General features: G+C 34.2%; 1 protein-coding gene across 8 annotated transcripts in view; it reads right to left on the minus strand.

The window, feature by feature from the left end:
* The window catches only part of RUNDC3B (RUN domain containing 3B), a 149,480-nt gene that overhangs the window by 118,093 nt on the left and 11,738 nt on the right, over positions 1-19,649 (minus strand). For all 8 annotated transcript variants that reach the window (XR_008296876.1, XR_008296875.1, XM_053218507.1 and 5 more), the window contains exon 2: positions 12,883-12,998. Coding sequence is in view for 6 of the 8 variants with exons in the window: in XM_053218507.1 (XP_053074482.1) it covers positions 12,883-12,998 (116 nt within the window). In the remaining 2 variants the exon portion in view is untranslated. The remainder of the gene's footprint in view (positions 1-12,882; positions 12,999-19,649) is intronic.

The following is a 19,649-nucleotide window of genomic DNA, read 5'->3' on the forward strand; positions in this document are numbered from 1 at the left end:
CAGACTTATCAAAAAGAAGAGAGAAAGGACCCAAATAAACTCACAAGTGAAAGGGGAAATATCACAACCAACACCCTAGAAATACAATTTTAAGAGAACGTTATGAAAAATTATATGTCAACAAACTGAGCAATCTAGAAAAAATGGATAAATTCTTAGAAACATGCAAATTACCAAAACTGAAATAGGAATAGAAAATTTGAACAGACCCATAATCACCAAAGAAATTGAAACAGTAATCAAAAATCTCCCAGGGGTACCTGGGTGGCTCAGTTGGTTCAATGTCTGACTTGGCTCAGGACATGATCCCATGATTTGTGGGTTCTAGCCCCACACCTCAGAGCCTGGAACCTGCTTTGGATTCTGTCTCTATCTCTCTCTGCCCCTCCCCACTCATGCTCTTGCTCTAAAAAATAAATATTAAAAAAAATTTTTTTTAAATCTCCCAGCAAATAAACATCCAGGGCCAGATGGCTTCCCAGTGGGAATTCTACCAGATATATAAAAGAAGAGTTAGTATCTTTCCTTCTGAAACTGTTCCAAACAATAGAAACGAAGGAAAACTTCCAAATTCATTCTACAAGGCCAGCATCACCCTGATTCCAAAACCAGACAAAGACCCCATTAAAAAGGAATATTTCATGATGAACATCTCTGATGAACGTGGATACAAAAAATTCTCAAGATACTAGCAAATAAAATCCAACAATACACTTAAAGAATTATTCACCACAATCGAGATTTATTCCTTGGCTACAGGTATGGTTCAATATTTGCAAAGCAATCAATGTGATACACCACATTAATAAAAACCCTATGAGAAAGAACCACAGCTAGTATCATCCTCAATGGGAAAAACTGAGAGCTTTTCCCCTACAGTCAGGAACAAGACAAGGATGCCACTCTAACCATTACTATTTAACATAGTAGTGGAAGTATTAGCCTCAGCAATCAGACAACAAAAAGAAATAAAAGGCATCCAAATTGGCAAGGAAGAAGTCAAACTTTCCCTGTTTGTAGATAATATAATACTCCATGTACAAAACCCAAAAGATTTGACCAAAAAATTGCTAGACCTAATACATGAATTCAGCAAAGTCACAGGATATAAAATCAATGTACAGAAATCTGTTGCATTTCTATACACCAAAAACAAAGCAGCAGAAAAATAAATGAAAAAAACAATCCCATTTGCAACCTCACCAAAAACAATAATATATCTAGGAATAAACCTAAACAAAGAGGTAGAAGATCTGTATTCTGAAAACTATAGGAACACTTACGAAAGAAACTGAGGAAGACGCAAAGAAATTGAAAAGCATTCCCTACTCCTGGATTGGAAGAACATTGTTAAAATGTCTATACTGCCCAAAGCAATCTACACATTTAATGCAATCCTGAACAAAATACCACCCAGCCTTTTTAACAGAGCTAGAAAAAACAATCCTAAAATTTGTATGGAACTACAATAGACCCTAAATAGCCAAAGCAAACCTGAAAAAAAAACTGGAGGCATAACAATTACAAATTTTAAGCTATATTATAAAGTTATAGTCATCAAGACAACATGGTACTGACACAGAAATGGACACATAGATCAAAGGAACAGAACTTACTAAACTCAATACCCGAATGCCCGGGTGGCTCAGTCAGTTAAGCGACTGACTTCGGCTCAGGTCATGATCTCACGGCTCATGAGTTCAAGCCCCATGTTGGGCTCTGTTCTGACAGCTCAGAGCCTGGAGCCTGCTTCAGATTCTGTGTCTCCCTCTCTCTCTGTCCTTCCTCCAATCACATTGTCTCTCTCTGTCTCTCAAAAAAGGAATAAATGTAAAAAAATAAAAATAAAAATAAACTCAATACCCAAGAAATAATCGTTAAATATATATATATATACACACACATACATACACACACACACACTATATATAAACACACATACACACACACACACACAACGGAGTATCACTCAGCCATCAAAAAGAATGATATCTTGCCATTTTCAACGATGTGGACGGAAAAACGAGGCTTTTATTATGCTAATAAAATATTATGCTAATCAAAATAAGTCAGTCACAGAAAGATGAATACCATATGATTTCATTCCTATGTGGAATGTAAGAAACAAAACAGATGAACATATGGGGGGGAATAAGGAGAGAGATGGAAAAAAACCATCAGAACCTCTTAAAGATAGGTAACCAACTGAGGGTTGATAGAGGGAGGTGGGGGGGGGGATGAACTAGATGGGTGATGGGTCTTGTTGAGGGGGGCACCTAGATGGCTCAGTTGGTTAAATGTCTGACTCTTGATTTTGGTTCAGTTCATGATCTCACAGTTTGTGAGATGGAGCTCCACGTTGGGCTCTGCACTCACAGTGTAGATCCTGCTTGGGATTCTCTCTTCTCTCTCTGCCCCTCCCAGGCTCTCTCTCTCTCAAAATAAATAAACTTTTTTTAAAAAAAGAAAGGTACTTGTTATGATGAGCACTGGGTGTTGTAAGTGGTGAATCACTGAATTCTACTTTCGGAAACCAATATTGTACCATGTTAACTAATAGAATTTAAGTAAAAATTTGAAAAAGAAAAGAAAAAAGGGTATTTACATCCCAGAGCATGGTTCTAATGGCTGCTATAGTATCTTTGATAATTAACCTCAGTATTAGCATCTTTGTCTTTTCTTTTTAGAACTGGCCATATTTTCCTGATTCTTCTTACGTGAAGCAATTTTGGGTTTTATAGTAGGTGCTTATCTTTAAATTCTGTATTCTGTTAAAACCCTCGGAAGTATGTTGATTTTTGTTTTGCTCTGTTTTGGTAGGCAATCAACCTGGTTAAATCCAGATAGCCAAGTTCTTTCTTGTCTTATATGTGCAGAAGTTCCAACGTAAGTTCAGTTTGCAAAGCCTTTGCTATGGTTCTTTGCATCTTACCCATATATATGCCACTCTAGGACTTAGTGTCCTAGCTCAGTCCTCAGAATCTTGGGTATGAAGCCAGGACTCATGCTCATTATTAGCATGTAGAATCAGAGCATTATTCTTTCCAGCTCTCTCTTCCCTGATACAATCTTTGGTTCCCAGGTCTCTTTTTTATTAATTACTCTTCCATTTTATCAGAAATTTTTTAACTTCCCACACTGTCAAAAAGATATGGGCAACTTTAAGCTACATTTGGGGGAAAAGAAGCAAGGAAAAAGAGAAAAAAATGGGAAGACTCCAACACTCCCTGACTCACAAAGGCTATCTTTCCTTATCCTCTTACCAGAAAGAGGTTACTGTTGAGAGTTTTTGCTGTCTGCAGCCACAAGTGCAATTAAGAACTGAGGCCCCCACAGGTTAAAGCTGAGGAAATAATAAGAGGAAAAAATACACAGGATACTAACTCCTGTAATAGTTCCTCTTCAAATTTTGGTATCTCTTCCCAGTCTGGATGCTACTGTTTATTTTTCATAGTATACAACTAGTTGTTTTCTGTATTCTGCCTAGTTTTTAAATTCAATCAGGAGGAGAAAGATAAGGTCTGAGTCACATCCCCCCAAAGTCATATGTTCAAGTCCTAACTCCCACTGTGACTACATAGGTAATTAAGGTTAAATGAAGTCAGAAGGGTGGGGTCCTAATCTGATAAAATTAGTGTCCTTGAGAGCAACGATCTCAGAAAGCACTCTTTCTCTCTGCCATGTGAGGACACGGCAAGAAGGTGACCAGCTTCATGCCAGGAAAAAAGTTCTTTCCATAATCACAATTAGCCGGTACCTTGGTTTTGGTCTTCCTAGCATCCAGAAATGTAAAAGACAAATTTCTGTTGTTTAAGCTATCCAGTCTGTGGCATTATGTTATAGCAGCCTGAGCAGACTAAAACAGGATAGTAGTGGATTTACTCCATCTTGAATAACATTTTAGGTTCAGTTAGGTTTTTTAATTATAATATTGGAATGCTATAATGTGGTAAAGTGTACAGTGTAGTAAAAGACATGATAAACAGAACCCATGCTGCCTGAAAAACAGGATACGGTAGAAAAATAAGGGAAGTTTTCTTAGGAAATTTGCCAGGGTTAAGAAAAATGAAGAGTTCAGAATGCAATAATAACAGCAGAGGAAAGAGAAAACCATCTGAAAGAAAAGCTTATTAAGAACCAGCTAGAAAGAAAGGAATAAAAAGGAAATAGAAGAATGCAGCAGACTGGAAAACAAAATTACTATTCAAATAAAAGCTCCAATGGATAATAACCAGGAGTATACTTCATGCTCAAGTAGAAAAGAACCTTGTATCCAAAGGAACAAAAAAGTAATTAAAACCCCAGGCTAGAGGATAGAAATAGGTAAATTTATATAAAGATAGGAACATGGGAAAAGGGGGTGTCTTAACTTTAAAATATATATAATTCATTATACACGGTATTGCATAAACATTAACGTATATGATGACTACATATTACAGTGCATATAACATATACTATGCAAATATATATACATATATCTGGATACTTTTTAATGGAAAATATTTTTAACCACATGACAGTAGAGACTATCTAAAATAAACTAATAAATACTTAAAATTACAGCCATAGTTGTTTTACCTCAATGTTACATACTTTGCCCATTAAGTTTATTCACTCAAACTACTCACAACAAAAGGCAAGGATAACTTTCAAAGAAGAAAAGAAGAGGAAGTTTCAGAGCTCTCTTTAGATATAGCAATAATTTGTCTATGGAGTGGTAAACATGGAATTTTAGGAACACCTTCCTGATACCCAACACACAACAGTAGGAAAATTGAAAATGCCGGATAATATATAACAAACACACTTTAAAATACAGTTACCACATGAAACAAATCATCGAAATCCTTAAGAAGCCAAAAATAAGTAAACAGAAAATGAGGAAATGTATAAAAACCCTAAAACTGAATACACCAAAATAGACTCAAAATCTAAAAAACAAAATTAGACATATCTGTAAGAGTAACTTGGTAAATCCATCAAAATAATAAGTTTCAAATTTTAAGCTATTAATAGATATAAAAAAATGTAACATTTGAGAAACATAATCAATTATAGAATAAACATTATTCTCAAGATGAAACATTTATTAAAGCCAACCATAGGCTAGGCCTTTAAGCAAATCTTACAAATTTCAAAACATCTGCCCTACATATCAAATTCTTTGACCACAATTTAATTAATACAGAAGTAAAAATAAAAAGGAAAAATTCTTATTTTCAGTAACCCTAAGAATTAACTTTTAAACAACACATAAGCCAAAATAAAGAATGAAAATTAGAAGTTACCTAAAAATGAGTATTAATAAAAATATTATATATCCCAACTTGTACATGTAACCAAAGCAGTACTTGGAGAGAAGTTTGAAAATTAATCTGCTAGGAACCCAACATAACAAATAGACTCAAAGAAAATTTAATAGAGGAAATAATGATGTCATTAGCATACATAAATGAACAAAAAAGCCATAAGTTAATTACCTGAAGACTAATAAAATTAACAAATCTCTGGCAATACTGCTTATGAAAAAAGAAAAAGAATTAATAATATTAGGGATGAAAAGGCGACCAACTAGCTGACAACTGCATGGAAAGTAACAACAGTGAAATTTTTGTTTCTTAACAGCCATTTGAATGAAACATGTCATATCCTTCAGAAAAGGGGGTGGATGGCTCATACATAAGTATAAGTAGGGTCTAAGTTAAAAAAAAAAACAGAATTTCAGCTTTTAAAAAAAGCTATAAAGACGAATATGTGCTTTAAGCTTTAAGTTTTTAGATCTCTTCAGTGAGCTTTAACTTTTTAAAACCATTTAGATAAATTTATCTATTTTTTTAAGTTTGTTTTTTTGTTGTTTTTGCTTTTTTTTGAGAGAGAGAGACAGAGCATGAGCCTGGAAGGGTCACAGAGAGAGGGAGACACAGAATCCGAAGCAAGCTCCAGGCTCCAAACTGTCAGCACAGAGCCTGACATGGTACTCAAACCCAGAGTTTTTACTGGCAGATTCTTTCTAACAGTCAATTCCAAGCTTATGGAAAATTCTTCCAAGGAATAAAAAAGATAAAACACTTTTGATTCATTTAGTGAGGCTAATATAATCTTCATAACAAAAACCAAAACAAGTATAAAACAGAAATTACATAGAACCAAAACTCCTAAAATACTAGCAAACTAAATTCTAAATCTGGCCAAGTATATGAAAACAATACATGAAGCTCAAATTGCGTTTGTCCCAAGAATATATGGATTTAACATTAGGAACACTACTGATGTAATTCTTCACATTAAAAAATTAAGTACGAATTCTGGTACCAGACAGGACAAAGCAGATGCACTTTCCTCTTGCCAAATATAACTAAAAACACTAGACATTACATATAAAACAAAAAGACTCTGAATTGAGAGAATAAAAGGAACCCAGGCTAGAGATCTTAGAAGCCAAGAAATAACACAGCAGGTAAATTTCCTTGCCCCATACATCCCAGACTCTGTGCTGGACAAATCAGCAACCTGAAATAGGCTGACCTTCTCCTCTTGGGTTTTCTCAATTAAGTTTAATGGTGGAAACAAAAGTTCTAACACTGTCTAATGTGGCTCTAATCTATTGTAGGGGAAATATTTAAAGCATTTATATGTATTTCTTTTTTTTTAATTTTAATTCCAATATTGTTAACATACAGTGTTGTGTTAGTTTCAGGTATACAATATAGTGATTCAACAATTCTGTACATTACTCAGTGCTCATCATAAGTGTACTCTTAAACCCCTTCACCTATTTCACCAATCCCCCTACCTTCCTCCCCTTTGGTAACCATCATTTGTTCTCCATAGACAAGTAAGAGTCTATTTCTTGGTTTGTCTCTTTTTTCCCCACTGTTCATTTGTTTTCTTTGTTAAATTCCACAAGTGAAATCATATAGTATTTGTCTTTCTCTACTGTAGCATCATACTCTTTAGCTCCATCCATGTTGTTGCAAATGGTAAATTTTAATTCTTTTTTTATGGCTAGATAATGTCCTGTGTGTGTGTGTGTGTGTGTGTGTATCACATCTTTTTTACCCATTCATCTACTGATGGACATTTGGGCTGCTTCCATAATTTGGCTATTGTAAATAATGCTGCAGTAAACATAGGGGTACATATATCCTTTTAAGTTAGTGTTTTTGTATTCTTTGGGTAAATACACAGTAGCGTGATTACTGGATTGGAGGTCAGTTCTATTTTTAACTTTTTAAAGCAATTATAGTATAAATGGGGGGGTTAAGGGAAATAAAGGCATAGTTTTTAAATTTAAGACCAGAAAACAATGATACTTTTGATTGTGATTAAATTTTGTATATACAACCTAATACCTGGAGCAACCACTAAAAAATCTATGCCAAAAGATGCACTCAAAAACAATACAGACAGATAAAAATGGAATTCAAAAAAACACTCAAGTAATCCACAGGAAGACAAGAAAAAGAAAAATCAAAAAAATAAAACATTAAAAATAGGAAATTATTGTATTTTCTTCCTTATCATCTCATTTCTGCTTCAAGGCAGTTCTTCAGTCAGTCTATTGGTGACAAATTGCTTAGTTCTCCTTGTTTTGAGAATGGCTAGATTTCCCCTTCAAAACTGAAAAATAATTCTGCTATAGGAGTCTGTGTTGACATTTTTCTCTTAGCACTTAAAAGAAGTGCTTCCATGGTTTCTGATAAGAGACCTGCCATCATTCAAACAGTTTTTCCTTTACAAACAGGGTGTCATTTTTCTCTGGCTACTTTCAACATTTTTTCCTTGTCTTTATTTCTCAAAAGTTTAATTATAATGTGTCTTAGCATGAATTTCTTTGGATTTACTCTGTGATTCACTTAGTTTCTCAAATCTGTATGCCTATTCTTGCTAAATTTGGGAAATTTTCAGCCATTATTTTTTCAGCACCTTTTCAGTACATTCCTTTCTCCTCTCACTCAGACCCTTTGATGAAAAGATTTAGATCTTTTATTATAGTCCTACAAGTCCCTGTGGCTCTGTTCATTTTTTAAGTCCACTTTCTAATTTTAGATTATTTTTAGTCTTTGTTATTTAGATTAAAATTTTTCTATCGTTCTCTCTTCTAGTTCACTGATTTTTTCCTCTGTCCCCTGCATCTTCTTGTTGAGCCTATCCATTCAGCTTTTCATTTTGGTTTTGTACTTTTTGTACCGAAATTTCTATTCAGTTGTTTTTATATCTTCTATTTCTTTGTTGATGTTGTCTACTTTTTCATTTGTTTCAAGCATGTTTCTAACTGCTCACTGAAGTATTTTTATCATGATCAACTTACGATCTTTGTCACTAACTTAATACCTCTGTCATCTCAGTGTTCACATCTACTAGTTGTCTTCTGTCATTCAATTTGAGATTTTCTTGGTTCTTGTTATGACAAGTGATCTTCATATGAAACCTGGACGTGTTAATATTATGTTATGAGTGTTGGAATCTTATTTCACTGGCTTTCTATGACAGTTCTGGCAGGGGAAGGTAAAGTGGTGAGATCACTTCATTACTGCCAAGTGGAGGGAGAAGTCCAATTTTTCCAGTTGACCTCCACTGACATTTGAGAGGGGAGTTCTCATTACTGCTGGGTGGAGGTGGGAGTCCAGGCTTCCTACAAGGTCTCCACCGATAATGCATTGGGAGTATTCTTGTTACTGCTGGGCGATGGTGAAAGACATCAATCTCCAAAATGTCTCTTCTGACACAACCTCAGGATGGCAGGGAAATGACCCCTCATTACTGCTGGGTTGGGAATGGAAATCCAGGCTCTCCATTAACATGGTGAGGGTGGGAGGTAAGATAGGAAGAGAAGACTCACAACCAGCCAGGAGGGAAGAAGTCCCAGTTCTTTGCATGGCCTTCTTTGATACCACTCTGATGATGATGGGGGACACACTGTTACAGCCTCAGGAGAAGGGAATTCTAAGTCCCCCACTTAACCTTTTCTAGCCTGGGTGGGGGTGGTACCACACTTCTGTGCATTTGGCTAAAGTAGAGCTGTTACTAAAAGTCTTCCACCTTGCTTTCTGTACATATTGATGTCTATAGGCTACTGGCTTACCCAATCTTGGTATACAAGGCAGTCAGAAAATTCAAAGAACCAATCGTGTTATTCCCAAAGTCTGAGAGTCCCTAGAGAGTCTTTCTTCTTCTCCCTACCTTTTGGGGTCTTCATGTATTTGTTTTATATAACAATGTCCAGGCTTTTAGATATAGTGAGAGAAATAGGAAAAAATAGTCCACTTCATCTTTACAAGTTTTAAGTTTTTTTATTGCCACTTCATCCATCTATATAGTGGACGACAAAGGAAAAAATACAGTATTTATCCCTATCAAACTTCTACACAGGCAACTAAGAGAATTAACTAAAACATAAATTAAGTAATAGTTCAATTTCTAAAAATCTATGGGATTTGACTTGGTCTCTATTTCAATGAAAACCAAAAGTGTGATGTGGGAATCAAAATATCAGCATAATCTTAAGTTCTGAACTAATACAGTGTTGACCTATATGAAGCACTTTACTCAGCTATGAGTATCAGATTTTAAGAGCAATACCAATAAACCAGTGACAAACCAGAAGAACAACTAAGACTGTGGTGGTTCCAGAAGGTTGAAGGAACTACAGATACATTACCTAGAAAAAAGGAGAACTGAGGACAAAGAATTATATAATAGCAGTCTTTTAATATTACGTTCAAAACTGAAAAACAAAAAAGTGGCAGAAAATATATCAAAGCCAATCAAATAGGTTGGCTTCATTTATATAAGAGTTTTCTAACAATCTAAACTGCCCCAAAATGTGATGAACTGCTTTACTATCCTAAGTTCTCAGACATCAGAAGTATTCAAACAGTCTGTATGTCTACCAGTCATGAATATTGTTGAGTGGATTGCTTCAGAAGGACAGAGATTAGAGAAATTTTTAATCTGTGATTCATGGTGCTACCTGAAGTAATGCTACAGAGTTACAGGGTGGTGGGGTACAACTACTGCTGAGCAGGTAAATGCCCAATTTTCTCAATCTGCTTCAACCACACACTCCACTTACACAGCCAGTGTCTACAGTTGCTTTTATTAGGGCAGGTGCGGATGGGGTGGAGAGGAGGAGACTTTAAAGTAAATAAAAGTTCAAAAATTAGTGAAGACCTGAACTGATGTCTCTTTGAATTCTATATTCTGTGATTAATTCCTAGTTCTCAGCTATCTTCCAGGAAAATAAGATCATTATTTTACTGAGAGATAACTATAAAGAAGATTAATGTATGTAGTTTTAAAAGCTTCCTTTTCACCATTGGGACTTTTAGAATGAATTAAATAAATAACTGTTTCAGTTTTCCACTTTACAAGTGTCAGTACAGCCTATTTGTGCCTGCAGGTGGATTTTACCTTTCTCTGAAAATTTTAGTATTTAAAATGCCCTTTTATTTCAAAAATAAAAAGTACCTGGAGGAAAGTGAATCTCACAAACCCACAAAGTTACACATTTTAAATCTGTACTTCTATAAAGACAAACATTGGAAAAATTAGTTATTACATACTAAATTTTAGGTGAACACAGTGTACCACAAAAATTATATAACTTCTCCAAAAGTAAAAGCAATTTGTTATATATCAGAATACTAATATACAGAAGTCTGTAGACACCCAAGTCTTTAAAAATAGCTCATCTCAGGGGCACCTGGGTGGCTCAGTCAGTTAAGTGTCTGACTTTGGCTCAGGTCATGATCTTGTGGCTCATGGGATAGAGCCCGACATCAGCTCTGTCCTGACAGCTCAGAGCCTGGAACCTGCTTTGGATTTTGTTTCCCTCTCTCTTTGCCCCAACCCCACTCACACTCTATCTCTCTCTCTAAAATAAACAAACATTAAAAAGAAAACTTTAAATAGCTCATCTCAAAAGTTAAGTATCATTTCATGATTCATATCTGTACTAATTATAGTGACCACATTAGTCAATCTACAGGATCTTTTTCAAAAAGCATAGTTTAAATTATTAATTTTACTTAGCCTAAAAAGACAACACAAATTTCACTGTATCATCATTCTTACTTTCTTAGTCACACTAGTGGAATCCTTATCCATAAATCAACTAGAGATTCTATTTTCAACATGGTAGTTCAATGGCTTCCGTGAAATAACATTCACTGGGGGCACCTGAGTGGCTCAGTCAGTTAAGTGTCCAACTCTTGATTTCAGCTCAGGTCACGATTTCACAGTTCGTGAGAGGGAGCTCCACATTGGGCTCTGTGCTGACAATGTGGGGCCTGCTTAGGTTTCTCTTTCTCCCTCTTTCTCTGCCTCCCTTTCTGCCCCTCCCCTACTCACATGTACCCTCTCTCTTTCAAAATAAATAAACATTTAAAAAAAGAAATAACATTCACTATTAAGTAATTCTAAAGATCTATCATCTATATTTTGCTGAGGCATGACTCAGAAGATGGCAGACTGTTGTGCAGGAGGGGTCCACTTATGTGGTCAGGAGTATGCCCAATCACTCAGCATGGATATCTCAACATGGCCTGTTTTCTGCTGATAGTTGTTTATGTATTTTGTGAGTGATTCATATGCTAAATGGTACACTGAATCAAGGGAACTGAGGTCTTGTGATAACACATTTGTAAATTTTAAAGCACATCAAGGTCTACTGCGTTGCATGTGTTTTCTACTCAATTATTATTTATAAATTTGTACATATAATTCTAAAATATGATTACCACAATATAGTAACCTGGACAATATCTCAAAGTATTCTCATAGCCTTTGCTTTTATAAAAACTTATTTTCTTATAATAGGTAACATTAATGGCAGAAAATTTAGGAAATGCAGTACAGCGAAAATAAAAAATAACTTTTTAAATGCAAAATAACAAACTTTTAACAGAAAAGCATTAGTGATGTTATGGACCCCATTTTAAATTACAAAGGGCTGACTGAATACAATTTTGTTTTTCCATGTAATTAAATTCAACCCTTTGTTAGGCCCACAGGACTGCTCAAATGATTTAAATAATTAATTAAGAGTAAAGACGTGATGCTTCAAAAAGCATCAAAAAGCACAGAAAAGAATTAACCACTAGGTTAAATTTGAGATTCTCTTAAGTTGTATTACCAAAGTAGATTATTGATTTGAAACTATACCATTAAGATAGTAAAGATAATAAAAACTTAAGTGAAAACATCTGATGATCAAGTTTCCTTTAGGAAAAGAAGATAATGGAATTAATGTGATAAAGTTATTATTTATTACTACTCACTTATGCTACATAATATTTCTTGATGTTATCCGCTTTATTTTATAGGTATTTTAATGTAAATATTTTTTATAATTCGGAGAAACCACAGACTCTTCTTTCTAATGTGAATATATTTACTGATTTATTTTAATAAAACCATAGTTAAGCATCTTTTTACATACCTCTTTTATTTATGGTAAAAAAATTTTCAAAGAGTCCAAAGTTTAACAAAGTAAAGATTAAGCAAACAAATGTAATGCCTGGATGCATCTTTGTAAATTGGTTAAAATAGCATGTAGAAACCTTTGAAGATAGGCTACCTTTTAATTTAAGCTTTTGTTTTAATCACTTATGGAAAGTGACTCTGCTGCCTGTATGTGACAATACATTCAACACTTTTAATGCATCCTGGAAACAGGTATAAATCTGAGAACAGAAATTCTTTTCTTTTTGAGGGACAAAGGACAAGACAAAAGATTAGGCATTCTAAAATCAGTTTTACGTTTTTCAAGATGGAGTATGGCTATTATCTAAATCATACCAGACTGTATGGCTTGTAAAATTTCAAGTTTATTAAAAAGAAAGCTGTCGAGGAATATAAATACATTAATTCTGTTACCTTTTAGCCGGTGACTGAGAATCTGTTCCAAAATAGCTGCAAAATTGTTAAATTCAGGAGAAGAATCATCAATTGTCTCAAAGCAGGACCGATCAATCAGGGTCTTCACTGAAAACCTGTGGAAAAAAAAAAGAGAGTTGATTCATGCACTCAACTAGGAAAAATGGAAAGAAAGCATTTTGAGGAACTATTACAAAAATACTTTCTAAGTATTACATATATTGAAAACTCTACCTATTTAAATTAACTCTGTAAATAGAAAATTTTATTTATTTATTTTTAATATATGAAATTTATTGCCAAATTGGTTTCCATACAACACCGAGTGCTCATCCCAAAAGATGCCCTCTTCAATACCCATCACCCACCCTCTCCTCCCTCCCATCCCCCATCAACCCTCAGTTTGTTCTCACTTTTTAAGAGTCTCTTATGCTTTGGCTCTCTCCCATTCTAACTTTTTTTTTTAGAAAATTTTATATAAATATCAGGCTTTCACTTATATATTTACTATCTACTGATCACAGTAAGACTTACGAATAGCTCACTGTTAACAGTCATTAAAGTCAGAATCTTTAAAATCACCTAAATTAAGTCCAAAAAACTCAAAAGCTACAATACTACTTATAAGAAATGTGTCCAAATGCTTTTAAGAGTTTTGGAACACAATATTGAATAAAACAGGATGAGAGAATGCATGAAGTGTAGATCTGAAGTTTTTATGACCTTTGTAAATAGGAAACTTACAAATCTGCCAAGTGAGCTAGATTTCTCTTATCAGAATGTCCTTTGTCTCTATTTTTGACTGTCAATAATCAATGTGTTTTCCAAGACTTAGTTCAAATGCCACCTCTTCAAGGAAGAAGTATCCTCCTGAATATTCCCAGCACAAGCTAGCATTTTGTTCATATCTTCCTTAAGGAACAATTACAGTTTATCCTACTGCTGTTATGTGTGGTATCAATCTTACTAAAATATAAACTCCTTGAGGGCAGAAACATATCTTCTGCACATTTATATGTTCCTCAGCACAGAGGACAATGCCTTGAACACTGTTGTCAGTACTTGTTCATTTATTTGTAAGCCCTATTTTGAAAGAACAGCAAAAAAAAAAAAATTTTAATGCCAATATCATGGCAAGACAAGAGAAAATGTTTATGATTATTAACATATAACAACATTCGTGTAACCACCAAAGTCAGGATACAGGACAGTTCTGTCATCTCAAGCAACTCCCTAATGCCATCCCTTTATAGCCATACCCTATAAAGGGTGACAAATGAATGCCTAAGTAAGGACAATCTGTGAGGAAGGAGGCAATTGAGATAATTATGAGAGTTGTTAAATAATTAGAAATGTAAACTATGAGGGAGATAAAGGAATACAAACTATTTCTTAGGCTTTAGGCTCGATGGTTATACTATTCAATCAGGACAGAAAACACAGGAGGTAAGTATAAAGGGAAATATAAAGAGATTTGTTTATATGGATTACATCTAAAAACTCTATACTAAAAACTCTCTTTGCTGCCAGGTGTAATGTATAAGGAAATTATTTACAAAACTAGTGAAACGTTTATATAGTTAACTAAAATTTAAGTTATTTATTTTGAAAGAGAGAACACAGCACAGGAGGAGCTGAGAGAGAAAAAGGGAGAGAGAGAGAGAGGGAGGGAGAGAGAGAAAATTCCAAGCAGGCTCCTCACTGTCAGTGCGGAGCCCCATGTGGGGCTCGAACTCACGAGATCATAACCTGAGCCAAAGTAAGATGCCTAACTGACTGAGTCACCCAGAGGCCCCAATAGTACACTATAATTTAAAACAGAAATATTGGGAATTTTTAAATGTCTTCTCTGTAAAAAATTTACCAAGAGTAGTTTGAACAGTGCTTACATTCTTACTGTATAACTTAAAATACGGGCTGAGCATATTTTCTATACCTTGGCAAATTATTCCTTTCTAAGTCTGGATCAGTTTCCAATACATATATTTTTTTGAGAGTGAGAGAGAGGGTGCATGTGAGCAAGGCAGAGAGACAGAGAGAATCCCACAGGGGGCAGAGGGGAAGGGGGAACAAGAGAGAGAAGCCGGGCTCACCCAAAGCAGGGCTTCTGCTCACCTGATTCAGAACTCAAATTCATGAAATGTGACATCATGACCTGAGCTAAAGTCAGATGCTTAACCAGTTGAGCCACCCAGGCACCCCAAGTTTCCAGCATTTTATCCTTTTCACTTTCAACTGTGAAAATCTCTGAGAGGTCCTATAACGTGAAATGGCCTGCCAGTGCCACTTACGCTGGGACCTCCTTTTTGGCACAACCACTCTGTTCACTTAAATCAATACATCCTCCTTCACTAAGTTCCTATGACTGCATACCTGAATTCCCTTGAATAGCAGCAATGTCAATATTCCTGTGATCTACTATTTCTTCTATAATTCCACTTGTTAAATTCAAATTTCACTTCCAATATTAGCATTTTCCATTTCTTTGCCACTCTTTCAATTATCCATTTTTGTAAAGCATGTGTTTTTATCACCAGAACACAAGGAGGCAACACAACTACAGGTTTTGATTTCTGTGTATGAACTAATAACACATGAATAGTGACCAATGCTAGACCCACTTACAAGAAGTGATGTCTTTGGTCACTAATCATGATGTGCATTTAATGACAGTGATTCGTAGACTAAAGCACGAGCAACAAAATTTTATTTTATGCAATTACAGTTAATATATGGTGGTGGTCAAACTAGAACTATGTTATTGTAGGACTGGTATTAGCTAATTTTCAGGTACCTGAAATTAGTACATACTGGAACTGTGCAAAGTGAGGACCACCCCATTTATTTATTAATTACAAATGAAATTAATTATGTTCAAGTAATGTATTTTTATAAAACATATATTTGCCAAAACAAAAAATTAGCATTGGTGGTATAGTGGTGAGCACAGCTGCCTTCCAAAACAAAAAATTACCAAGAATAGCATTGTTGTACATCTCTGCAAATATCTTCTTTTCAAGTTTGTTTATTTTGGGATACAGAGAGAACACAAGCAGGTAAGGGGCAGAGAGAAGGAAAGACAGAATCCCAAGCGGGCTCTGTGCTGATGGCAGAGAGGGGGCACAGAGGGGCTTGAACCCACAAACCATGAGATCATGACCTGAGGTGAGATCAAGAGTTGTATGCTTAACTAAGCCACCCAGATGCTCCTTTTTGCAAACATCTTTCATGTTGTGTTGAAGAGAATATAGCTAAATCCTCATATCCATTTCTGTATTCAATCTATTCTAATATTATACACCATGTGGCTCTGGAAAACTCCACTGTACACTTGTTAAAGAATGGGAACAAAAAAGGCAAATTAGGTCTTAAAATTAAGAAAATAATTTTTTTTTAATTTTTTAAAAATTTTATTTAAATCCAAGTTAGTTAACATATAATGTAAATGGTTGCATGAGTAGAATTTAGTGATTCATCATAAGTGCCCTCCTTAACACCTATTGCCCGTTGAGACCACCCCCCAATGCAACAAGAAAGTAATTCTGACTTTGAGAATCATTCTTTGTATGTAATTCTTTGTATGTGATGAAATAACTTTTCTCTTATGTAACCATGATGGCAGTAATTATACACACACACACACACACATATATATATACATATATATATATATATCTCCTTGAGAGAACTGAGGAAACAATTATTCAAATAATTTTTTGGTTAGGGCAAGTAACCTTGACTGAGAAAAGCTAAGGAGGATTAATGTTCGGTATATAGTACTATCTGTAACTACAACAAAAGATCAAAAGTGGAAACCATTATGTAAAGAAAAAATATGAACAGCTAACAAGTAACAGTGATGAAGTAGGTCTCTTATACCTAAAAGATAGTCAAGTCAGATAAACATCAGATGAAATGCATGAGTAGATAAATAGAAACAAAAAGAAGATAAACAGATAAACCAGACTAAAGAGGAACCTGAAAACTTGTTTTTGTTTCCTATGTCCATCTCATAGACAATAAATGAAAAAAAAGCTGCCAATCCTCAGCAAACTTTTAATAATAAATAAGTACAATGTTCTTATTCAGTAAGAAAATGAAAAAGAAATGTTCCTAAAATGAATAAATAAAACTCACAGTTTGGATTTTGACCTAAATAAAAGGAAACTTTGGAACATCTGAATGTTTCCCTCTAATCTTCGTTAGGTAGACTAGAATAGGAAGTCTGATTCTACAATCACATTCAAGGCAAAAGTAACCTACTGCTTTAAAAAATTATGGCATTTAACTAACTTGGATGTAAATTAAACAATAAATAAATTTTTAAAAAATTTTAAAAATTAAAAAAAAATTAAATATGGCATTTAAGATAGTAATGCATATTAGTGAAATGAACAAAAACTTTAAATTTAAAAATAACAAAGTACTTATTTCATCGAAAAGAGCTACGTTTGAACATTCAATTTCTACCTGTAACAATCTGGTAAGATTTTAGTCACTATGGTCCTCCAGGAACAGTACAAAATTCCCTAGCAAATGATCTACTTTGTAAAATCTAACGGGAAGAAAGGCCATGGATATGAATACCTATATTTTGTAGCACCAAGAGCTATATACATATCAATCAGTAGTTAACAAAATACATGAGTCTTTTTATCATGTTATCAGTTTATATTCCTATAGAAGACACTATTTGCATGACAAAAACATAAGATGGTGAATCTCAGAGCATTAAATTACTTTTAACCCAACACCTGAATAAAAACTAAAATAAAAGTTCACATATCTTAAAGGATACCATGAGACACATTTTCTGTTATTGCCAAGCATGAAGATATTTAAGGGTAAGAAAGCATTTTAAATATTCAATTACATCAAAGTTAATAATGAAAAAGGAAGAAAAGAAAGTTTTCTGGCTTTGCTTCATCATTTATATCTTAACTCTCCTCCTGGTAACACAAATCAAAATTTCAAAAGGTAACTTAATTCCTTACAGTTCATGTTTTACTTCTAGCTAGCCAAGTCATCCCACTTAACACCGCTCTAGAATCATGTAGCTAGCTAGCTCCATTATGCCAAAATAATGAAAATCTTTTCCTCCATAACACATTAACTAGCTAAGATGTGCTATAAAAACCAAACCTGTAAAAAGAATTTCAATTCACCAAAAAAAAAATATCACACAGATGCTGAGCTATTTCCTGATAATGATGACATTAATATTAGTCATCTATTTCCTGAAGAGGACTGATTTTAAAATAATGAAATGACAATTTGATGAATGCCTAAAAATACCAATTCAAGTCTAAGTAACAGCTTTTACATAAGAATTAAAAATTCAAAAATTTACAAAGAAGAGTCTTATAATTAAGCACAGTTTTTTAAAATGTCTCTGTCTGAAAAGATTCTCTTTTCCACTTCCAAAACCCAAAGAAAATTTTTGTTAGATCATAAATAAGAAAGAATGATTGTGAACAAGCCCTTCAAACCTAAAAAAAGCATAAACTACCTTTTTCCCTGTGGCAACATACCAAGAAAAACGAGATAGTTACCAAAACTATGTTTAAAAACTATTATACTATATTAAATTAATTCCTTCTACTAGTCAAAGATTTGTAACATAATTATAACCATAAATAGAAATTATAAAAGTTAAAAGTTTTTATAATGAAAAAAATTATTTTCCTATTTCCTTTTACTGGGAGTCTATAGACCAGTATCCATGGGCCAAATCCAACCAGTTGCCCATTTCTATAAAGTTTTATTGGAACACAGGGGAGAAAAGTCCCAACCATTTTCTCTGGAATGTGTAACCTAAAAGTCTCTATTATAGTGATTATTATTTCTAAAAATTTTGCCAAATCTAAAAATTAAAAGGAGAGACAGAGAAAAGTGTATTTTAAAATATTTTCCTCACCTGTAGTGATAATATTTCTTTTAAAGAAAACTGTTAATCTAGGTACTTTAAGGAAGATAATCTATATAATTGTATTACACCACTATATAAGCAGATAGATGACAACAGATTTCCCAACATGAAAAATATTAGATGCACTATCTTTTTAAAAAAAGGGATAAGACAAAAAATTTCCAATAAAAATACACATCTAAAATTAGAAGCTATCAAACCAGAAAACTTCCATCTTAACATAATTTCATTAAATTTCTTATATGAAAGAACTCCAAATTAAAATCATGTTAATAAAGAATACTTGACTTTTTTTTAAGCTTGTTTATTTTGAAAGACAGAGATAATGCGAGTGGGGGTAGGGCAGAGAGAAGGAGAGACAGAATTCCAAGCAGGCTTCACACTGACAGTGCAGAGTCCTCATGGGGCTTGAGGTTCTACAGGGAGCTTGATCCCATGAACTATGAGATCATGACCTGGGCTGAAATCAAGAGTCTGATGCTTAACTGACTGAGCCACCCAGGAGGCCCAAGAATATTTTATACACTTAGATCACATATCCTTTTGGAATCTAACTGTTTTTTATCAAATGACAAACAGAAATATTCAAGTAACATATTTTAACATAGGTAAACTAGTAAACTAGATATTCAAGGTAACAGTACAGCAAGAGGAAGAACAAGAACTTTAATATCAGAACGCCCTGGATTCACACCTGGCTCTGCTATTATCCATTCCTTGTCAAGACACTTAACTTCTCTGAACCTCAGTTTTCTCAGTAATCAATTACCAAATAATTGTGAAGATTAAAAGAGGTAGCATTTGGGGAGCCTAGGTGGCTCTGTCCATTAAGCGTCCA

The sequence above is a fragment of the Acinonyx jubatus genome, chromosome A2 (assembly GCF_027475565.1).
Source record: "Acinonyx jubatus isolate Ajub_Pintada_27869175 chromosome A2, VMU_Ajub_asm_v1.0, whole genome shotgun sequence".
Classification (NCBI taxonomy): Eukaryota; Metazoa; Chordata; class Mammalia; order Carnivora; family Felidae; genus Acinonyx; species Acinonyx jubatus.